General features: G+C 37.7%; 1 protein-coding gene across 3 annotated transcripts in view; it reads left to right on the top strand.

Moving 5' to 3' along the window:
• Positions 1-9,992, top strand: part of SLC2A2 (solute carrier family 2 (facilitated glucose transporter), member 2) — a 32,964-nt gene that overhangs the window by 19,889 nt on the left and 3,083 nt on the right. For all 3 annotated transcript variants that reach the window (XM_008588130.1, XM_008588128.1, XM_008588129.1), the window contains 4 exons: positions 802-917; positions 1,849-2,011; positions 2,681-2,868; positions 5,694-5,798. In XM_008588130.1, the coding sequence (XP_008586352.1) occupies positions 825-917; positions 1,849-2,011; positions 2,681-2,868; positions 5,694-5,798 (549 nt within the window). In that variant the 5' untranslated portion in view covers positions 802-824. The remainder of the gene's footprint in view (positions 1-801; positions 918-1,848; positions 2,012-2,680; positions 2,869-5,693; positions 5,799-9,992) is intronic.

The raw sequence follows: 9,992 nt of genomic DNA, 5'->3' as shown, positions 1-9,992 counted from the left end.
TTCAGCCTTGCCTTACTGATGATCTCTGACCCTTTAACACAATCAGCAAATGACGACACACCCTACCATTTCCAACATGACTGATTATGTGTGCATTTAAGAAAGCTCCAGAAGGCAGAATGGCCTAGAGCTTTTCAAATTTTTTGTATTCCTTTAAGCACCAAACGTATTTCTTCAAGTATGATCTTTTCTGAAGCCTAATATTAGGATAGAATAAAGAAGCTGGGTTGCTCTGGTTGGAGTTATTGGAGGAAGGGTCCTTGAGTTCCTTAGCCTCTTTTACCTCTCTACATCTCCCTCCGCGTTGTGGAAATTCAGATAGGGTGTGTAGTTCTCATGCTAACGCTCTACTTGTACTGTAATCCTGGGCAGGTCATTTCTCACCTCTCTCAAGAGGTTCACCTACATGTTCTAATTTCCTTTAATTCTATGAGCCCAGATTAAGAATATTATTAAAACATTCTTTGGTTTCTTTTCTGAAGATAACCTAAGGCATCATGATGTAAACTAAATGTTAACATGGATTTTTTTCTTTTGCCCATACGAGACAATGTGATGAAGAATTGCAAATACATGATTAAGTATTTCTTTCTATTAATATTTCCAGCTACAACTTCATTTGGGGTCATATTAACAATTATTCTTTGCATAAACTGGGTTGAAGGCTAGGGACAAGGGCTCTCCCTTCCAATGGACTCAGGAAGGGACTTTCAGTCAAGATACTAACTTTACTTAAACCAAATTATTGTTATTGAGATAGTCCTGGCTGCTCTTTAACATCTATGTTCATGTTTCATGCAGGACTAATTTCTGGCCTGGTTCCAATGTATATTGGTGAAATTGCTCCAACCACTCTCAGGGGTGCACTTGGCACTATTCACCAGCTGGCCATTGTCACGGGCATTGTTCTTAGTCAGGTAAAGCTCCCCATCCCCTCCTGTGCCCATTCTCTACTTCATTCATCCTCTCCCTCTCTTACTGTCCATTCTCACTGTAGACCAGCCCAGAGAAAAAAACAATTCCACCAGAGGTGGTGGAGATGGTGTAGAGACATAGGTTTTTTTAGCTCAAAGATAAATTATTACCACTTCTCGCTCTTCCTCTTGGTGTTGTTGGTGGCACTGGCACTGGAGGTGACGTGGCAAGCCAGGTCTCAAACTCCAGAGCTATTCAAGAATTAAATTATTCCATTTAGATTTCAAGGAATGGAAACCTTCAAATTTTTGACTGCCTGGGTTTTCTTTGTTTTGGGCATCTTACCTGGATATCATGTAAATAATTACTACAGGAGCTTTTCTTCAGCTGGCTCTCTCCTTCCCTTCTACACTGTGGTCTCAGAGGGAGTCCTGAGAACCCCATGCCTGTGCGGATCCAGGGAGTAGACTATAAATCACTGCCATGGGCATCACAAAGCTGTTTCTCATCAGAGTTATTGTTCTTTCTATGAAATCCCATTTTATTTAAGATCTGGGTAATCTAAGAAGGAATTTTTAAGCAAAAGTCAAAGTTATGCATGATTTTAATATCGTATTATTCCATATGGTTACCTGGAGACTACAGCCGTGTGTTGCTTTAGATATCAAATGCGGTGGGTTTTTTTTTAAGTTTGGTTGATTCCCATCCTAAATATCCAATTGGAGTTAATGAAAACAAACCTAGGTGAATTATTTGTAAATAAATATTTCCTAATTTAGTTAAAGTAGACACAGTAGTAATACTTTTCCTCTTGTGCTTACTTGAACCAGAGTTGTCAGGAATTACTATTAAATAGCTAATGTATTTTTCAACAATTGTAGAAGTGGACCCAAAGTGTTGTGTAGTTAATATGCTTCCTCCTTGCCTTTTCAGATTGCTGGCCTTGACTTTATCCTGGGCAGTGGAGATCTATGGCACTTCCTGCTTGGCCTGTCTGCTGTGCCAGCCATCCTCCAGTCTCTGCTACTCTTCTTCTGTCCAGAAAGCCCCAGATACCTTTACATCAAGTTGGATGAGGAAGTCAAAGCAAAAAAAAGTAAGTCCATGGGTAGTTTTTCTTTCTTCCTATTGTTTTGGAATTGTAAGCTAGTGTGAAATAGTGTGCATGAATGGTTGCTTGTGAAATTTGTACAGTGCCTTCCAAATGAAATAAGTGAGAAGAATGTGCAAAATCATTTTAATAAGACCAGTGCATGCCATTTTGCACCTATAAGCATTCACTCACATCCTAACCAGAAACTCACATCCAGGGTACTGAACTCAGTAACTAGAGGCTTCTAAAAGACCCTTCCAGCATTGTTTCGATGATAATGAAAACCATTTCTTTGTCATGAGATGAAGCCAAATGTTCTGCTTTTTAAAAAAAAAAATCAAAAAGCAGGATTTAATTTACAAAAAAAAAAAAAAAAAAAGAATTTCCAACACCCATGCTATTACGTAATAGAAAGAGACATGCAGAACTGTAGCTCTTTCATTAACATAATAAAAATAAATCTGTTTTTGTTTTGACCTGCTTTTTAAAAAAAAAAACAAAAAGCAGGATTTAATTTAAAAAAAAAAAAAAAAAAAAAAGAATTTCCAACACCCATGCTATTACGTAATAGAAAGAGACATGCAGAACTGTAGCTCTTTCATTAACATAATAAAAATAAATCTGTTTTTGTTTTGACCTGAGTTGTTTCAACCTGATCATTTTGGGGGACAGGCTTGCAAAGACTCAGAGGATATGATGATGTCACCAAAGACATTATTGAGATGAGAAAAGAAATGGAAGAAGCATCAAGTGAGCAGAAAGTCTCTATAATTCAGCTCTTCACCAATTCCAACTACCGACAGCCTATTCTAGTGTCCTTGATGCTGCACATGGCTCAGCAATTTTCTGGAATCAATGGGGTAAGTTAAAGAGCACCCCTAACTCTTAAGAGCCAAGTAAATTAGGATGGAGAAAGGAAGAGGTTTAAGTTTAAATAGCTAAAAGACATCTTAAAATGTTGACATCACACATCTTACTACCACAAACATATCTTGAGTGAGCATTAACTTTGTTTTGCTTCAGCAGCTTTCTAAAGTTAGCTTACGATTTTTAAAAATGTCAACAATTAATGTACTATGTGTCTATTAAGATTAAAGAGCAATAGTCATAATAAATACAAGGAGGGAAAAGAAGAATAATTATACCCCCCCCCTAAGAAAACCCTAAATTGCAAGGGGCTTCTAGAGTTGAGTATCGAATTTAGGATTTCTGATAGCCTAGGCAAAAAGGAGTCCATGATTCTGTTTATTTCAATAAAGTATACCAGATAGCCAGGTGCAAAAATCGTTTCCTGTCATGGAAGAAACTTTCACTCTATTTGAGAAGACAATACACAAAATAAACAATAGAGTGAACTGGCATCATATTGGTGAATGAGGATGGTAAATAAGACACAACTGAAAACACTTAAATATTAAACTAGCTAGCTTTTAGGTTTTGATTGAAATCATTGCATCATGCTGACTAAAATGGTTCTACTGGCAATTAGCTACTATAAGAAAAGATTAAGTATTTGTTAAGAGACTAGATAAAGAAAAACCACTTATTTCCCTTTCATTAAAGGGAAATGTGGATTGGACTTCCACTATAGTGAGCCAATTTCAGATCCACAAGGGACACTTTTAGCGGTGATTGATGAATGGGCAGAGACTTGGGAGAAGCAAAGAAAGTGAATTCCCATCAACTGGAGCAAAAGGAGACCTGAACCTCATTCCGCAAGATCTGCTGTTGTCTCCAGACTCCTTTAAGAGGTTCTTGATGTATCTTTACCTAATACTCTGTACAGCTTTGAGGCTCAGAGACCAAATTTGTATCCCCCATCTAAAAACTGCCTGTATAATCGATGGTTCAGTACCTAATCTCTCTGAACCTTCCTGTTTCAGCTTCCATCCTAGTGCCTGACTTGAAGAGGCATCCAGGAAATGTTGAACCTAAGGCTGATGAGCAGCCTGGAAATGGTGTGCGGTGTGCTACAAGCTACCACTCACCAAACGGTCTGCATGGTCCTCCTATAGCAGTTCTGTCTACAGGGAAGGGTGCCAGCAACAGGACGTGTTAGGTGGGGAAGGAATGACAGAGGGTGATAGAATGACAGAATGACCTAAAAGACTATTATAAACTTAAAACACAACTAAATTTTAAAAGGCCATTAGGGAGGTTGTGAAACAGATTTCTCCATCTTTAATGAAACTGGTGGGAAATTTTGGATTAAATTCAATATGAACCAGAACTCATATACACTGGTGAGAATGTAAAATTGTCATAACTTCTTTGGGAAACTATTTGGCGGTATCTATCCAACCTGAGTAAATGCATACCCTATGGCCCAGCAATTCTATTCCTAGGTATAAATTACTTATTTATACCAACCAGGTTGTACTAGAATGTTCATAGCAGTACTACTCATAATTACCCTGAATGGCAGATCCCTCAATATCCATCACTAGTAGAATGGGTAACTAAATTGTGGTACAGTTGGACCTCTGCACCATTCATGGGTTCCATGTCCATGGGTTTCCTAACCATGGATTAAAAATATTTAGAGGGAAAATAAATTTTAAAAAACAATGCAACAAGGGCCGGCCCAGTGGCGCACTGCTACAGTGCGCCGCTTGGGAAGCGCAGCGGCGCTCCCGCTGAGGGTTCGGATCCCACATACAGACCGGTTCCCGCTCACTGGCTGAGCGAGGTGCAGGCGCAACACACTGAGGGTCGCGGTCCCGTTGCCGGTCCTGGTCCTGTACGGGCGCAACACTGAGGGTTGCGATCCGTTGCCGGACACAAAAAAAGACAAAAAGGAAAAAAAAAAAAAAACAATGCAACAAGAAAAAAAAAACTTTTTGAAAATACAGTATAACATGTATTTATATAGCATTACATTATATTAGTTATTAAAAGTAATCTAGAGATGATTTAAAGTATATGGGAGGATGTGCCCAGGTTATATGCAAATACTACGTTATTTTATGTAAGGGACTTAAGCATCATGGATTTTGGTATCCTGGAGGGTCCTGATACCAATCCCCCACAGATATCAAGGGATGTCTATATATTAATACAAGAAAATGCTATATAGTTATGACAATGAACGGTCTACAAATATACACAACAATAAGGATGATTCTCACAAAGGTAATGTTGAACAAAAGAAGCAGACGCAAAATGATATGTGGCTCCATTTACATCAAGTTCAAGGGTTGGCAAATTTTATCTTTGTTGTCAGAAGTTGGAAGAGTGGTTTCCTTGAGACAATGGGTGAAGAGACATATAGTGGATTTCTGGAGGGCTGGAAATTATTTACTGTATTTCTTGATCTGGGTGCTGTTTACACAGGCGTGTTCAACTTCTGAAAATTAATTGAGCTATACCCTTAAAAATATATGTACTTTGTGTATGTATGTTATGCTTTGACAAAAAGTTTTAAAAATTTTTTTAAAAGAAAATGCAATAGCAAAGTTTTCAACTAAATATAAAAATGACTTTTAAGCAATCAGAAGCTTTAAACACTAAAGGGAGACTATAGGGTCTCCTTCTCTGGAAGGAGAGGGTGGAAAAAATCTTTAGGAAATTCTGGGGACCATAGCTCCATAGAAACAAGTAAAAGTAAACAACCTAAAATATTTTTTGCTTTAAAGACTTCAGTGCCAAGCTTCTTGATTAAGGCTAACCTGTTTTTACTTTACAGATCTTTTACTACTCAACCAGCATTTTTCAGACAGCTGGAATCAACCAACCTGTTTATGCAACCATTGGAGTTGGTGTTGTCAACACGGTTTTTACTGCTGTCTCTGTAAGTCAATATCCTAGATAAATACTCTGCTTTTCCCTCAGCTCAAAATAGTGGGGTGCAGGGAGGGAACTTGTGACCTAAAAGCCATCAATAACTTATCATCCATGTGCACTGGGTGTGTAGAACCAAATGGGTCATGGAAAGAATCCTATATGTGAATAAGCCAACTGCATTAAGATTAGGTGTAACTGAGAAGGTGGGTCACCGGTTCTCCCCATTGCTAACATGCCATTTACTCACTCGTTTATGAATTAATAACTCACTTGGGGGCACAGAGAACTGTCTCCTCATGTAAATCCCTGGGTTCCTTTTCCTTTGCTCTGTACTTAAACCCCTTGGGATTAGCTGACAGCTTGTCATTTCTATTAATATTGGATTTTCCACCCAGGTTCCTCTCTTTCCATGGTTGAAATTCGTTTTTTGTCCTGATCCCTTGGGGGAAGCATATAAAAAAATAGAAAAGTTCCTCTCTAATAAATATCTAAGCCTCTAAGCAAAGTTAAACAGACTCAGCACATTTCTGTGATGCTAGGCCAGGTGGTTCACAAAGGGGTGGCTTCTGGTGACACGCAGGAGTATGTGAGATATTGTGAGAGGATGGGGTAGAAGTGGTCCAGAACTAGAAATGTTATCATTTGTTTCCGACAAGAGGTCATATACTCTTCTTAAAACCAAATTCCTTACATAAGGAATGATTCAATACCTTAACAACAATAATATTTAACATAATCTAAGAAATAAAGTAAACAACAACAAAGACAAAAAACTTCCTAACTGATATAATTCACTGTAAAATGGGGCTAAGTGAGCTTATTTTTATCTGCACATGGACGTTTAACCATTACCTTAGAGTGATCAATAACTTTCAGCCTGGCTTCCTAGATCAAAAGCCAGGTTTGTCCAGACCACATTAAACAGTGCTGGACCTTGGAAAGAGGAGGAAGAACAGATGACAGTAGAACACCCGTGGTTCTGGAGACATGCCATTAGAGATAACGCCTGTTCAAGCCAACAGGCCACTCTAAATCAATGAAGGCCTGTTACCGGGATGCAGTCCAAGGGACCACTCTCCCTTTTGTATCCTGGAATAATATTTTTTACAAATCCTTCTTCAACATATTTTTGTAATATAGAGATTATTGTTTTGTGTATAATAGGATTTGCTATGTAAAGCATCAAGTTGTCAAGATCAGGTAACCCAAATTTTGAGAAAATCTTTTGAGAAAAGAGGAAACTTCTTTTTGAAAGAGGAAAATCTTTTGAGAAAAGAGGAAACTTCTGCAGAATTTCATTTTTGCACCCTATCCCCAACTCATTGGAGTGGAGGAATTGTTTTATTTAAGACAATATCTTAATTATTTTGAATATACCATTTTAGAGTTCATCCTTTAATTCTCTGAAAGTTTTTGAGCAAGTGAGTGACATAATTTTAAAAATCAGTTCTAATCATTAATTAACCCAGGACTACAGATAACATTTAAAACTTAATTATGTCTACTTTTGAAATGCTGTTTTAAAATTCAAAAAGTACAAAAAGAAAAATCCCTCAGTCACTCGTTTCTCTCCCCCAAATTACCCAATGTTACAAAATTCTGTATATCCTTTTAAATACAGATATGCAAATAGGGATGTGCCCTGAATATATTAGTGTTTCACCAGCTTGGAAGGAACATCAATCTGTTTTTTTTTCTGAATGAGTGTTTGGGAAAAGAGAAAGACTTTTCAAACTTTAGGCTGAATTATGTTACACGTTCCATATTTCCTTCTACACTAATGGGCTGGTAGAAGAGAGGCTGTAATCTTGAGAGAGAAAACAAAACAGGAAGAAATACGGAGGGAACTGGGAGGCAGGATGGCTCTGGGACAGAAGCCATAGCTATGAGACTCCAACTAGGCACCCAGGATCTTAGCAACGCACACTATCTAGGGCACGGATGAGAGTTATTGCTGGGCAGACATCTCCAGCCACTAAGTATGTCTAACTCCTAGTCCCATTCATCCTGAGTGCACATCCATCAGCAAAGATAGAGTCTGACTCAATTTACATGACATGCAATTTTAGAGTTTATTATCCAATTAATAACAATTTTTAAGAAACAGATAGTTATTCCTGAAGAAACGTTTCCGTTTTCTTGGTAGCTTTACCTGGAAAGCCACCAAGCCAGCTTTGAACATCATAATGATAGAGTCAAAATGTGCCGAGAAAATTTATGAGCTTGAGAAAACTTTGTCTTTTCTCCCCTCCTTCTCAATAATTAAATGTGGACTCTATCTGAAGTATTTGAAATTCTGATTGAATGTACCTCTGAGATGAAAGGGCTCATTCACTGTAGGTGAGAAGAAATGTTTCTCAGATAACTTCAAAGGTAGAGCTCACTATACTTAGGGTACTGAATTTCTACTGATTAACAGATTGATGAGCCCAGCCAATTTACTCACCAAGGTGAGAAATTATGACAGGCAGTTTTATCAGTTTTATCTGCGGGGGAGAGGGGATGGGAAGGTTGTATTGGCAGTATTCCAAGGATCAGGCGAGAGTCTACTCAACAAATTCGTGTCTTGGCTAATTGTAAATATCAACCATTAATGCAAAGGTCCACAGAACCAAAGGAATCAATGAAAACCCCCTCAATTTGGATAAGAAAGCATTTTAACCATTTTCAAATGAATAGTTCAATCCCAGTACCAGGTACATTTAAGCACAGCAGAAGAATGCAGACCAGACTATTTTGGTGTAATGATCTAATTCCATATACCGTCAGGTGAGTAATAATAAGTTGACTTTATTAAGCAGTGAGAAAGTCCCATGAGAATACTTGACACCTGAACAGTTATACTGTTGCCAGTGTCCGTAGCACACAAACCATTGTAATTATAAATTAGGATAATTATCAGAAGAGAAATTAATGTAATTTTTAAAATGTAGAACCCTCACATTTTAAAAGTACAGGAAATTTATTGGGAGAGCCCCAGGATGACAGCCTCTGAATATTGTTCCCAAAGTCATAATCCTGGAGGGGTGGTAATGCTATGGTTCTCTCTCTGGAATGACCTATTCAAATCAGTGTGACTAAATTCAGCAGGTATTTGTTCATCATCCTTGTTCACTGAGACCAGCTCTGCCACCTGGGGCAAGAGTCACTCCTCCCCTCAGTCTCACATCTGTGAAATGGAATAGTAGAATTTCCTCCTTCCTGCCGTATAAATTAAACTGACCTCCTTGGCAGTAAAAATTATTTAAGTATAAAGTCAATATTTTGTGACTTATTGAACTGAGGTGATTTTTTTTTTAGGATATCTTTGTGCTTTATTTCATTATTCACTTTTTTTTCCTTCTACAGTAAAATATAAACACATTCTGGAACGCACTTAGACTTATCATAAGCACATAATTCTTTTTTTATTGAAACATAATTGATTGTACATATCTGTGCAGTACCACTTTGAATATCAATACCTGTATGCAATATGCGATGCTCAAATCAAGATAATTAGTATATTCAGCATTATATAATGTAATTATTTTTTGTGGCCCTTTACCAATTTCTTGCTAACCTCTCCTCCCCAACCCCCTTTCTCACCTCTGGTAACTTCAGTTCTGTTCTCTCCTTTTGAAAGGTCAACATATTATTATGATTGTTGTATCTTTCTTTCTTTCTTTTAAAATTTTATTTGTTTATTTATTTATTTTTTAGCTCCTACTTATGAGTGAGGACATGTGGTATTTCTCTTTCTGTGCCTGGCTTATTTCACTTAATATAATTTTCTGTAAGTTCATCCATGTTGCTGAAAATGGCAAAATTTCATTCTCTTTTGTGGCAGAGTAGTATTCCATTGTGTAAATATACCACATTTTCCTTATCCAGTCATCCATCAATGGACATTTAGGTTGGTTTCAACTCTTGTTTATTGTGAATAGAGCTGCAATAAACTCAGTAGTGCAGGTATCCCTTCAACATGATGATTTCCATTCCTTTGGGTATATATCCAGCGGTGGGATTGCTGGATCATATGGTAGATCTATCTGTAGTTGTAGTTGTCTGAGGAACCTCCATATTGTTTCCCATAATGGCTGCACTAATTTACAGTCCCACCAGCAGTGTAGAAGAGTTCCCGTTTCTCCACATCCTCGTCAGCATTTGTTATTCTCAGTCTTTTTGATAATAGCCAGTCTAACTGGGGTGAGATGATATC

The sequence above is a fragment of the Galeopterus variegatus genome, unplaced genomic scaffold (assembly GCF_000696425.1).
Source record: "Galeopterus variegatus unplaced genomic scaffold, G_variegatus-3.0.2 Scaffold4679, whole genome shotgun sequence".
In the NCBI taxonomy this organism is placed as follows: Eukaryota; Metazoa; Chordata; class Mammalia; order Dermoptera; family Cynocephalidae; genus Galeopterus; species Galeopterus variegatus.
This window is presented reverse-complemented; position numbering and strand designations above follow the sequence as displayed.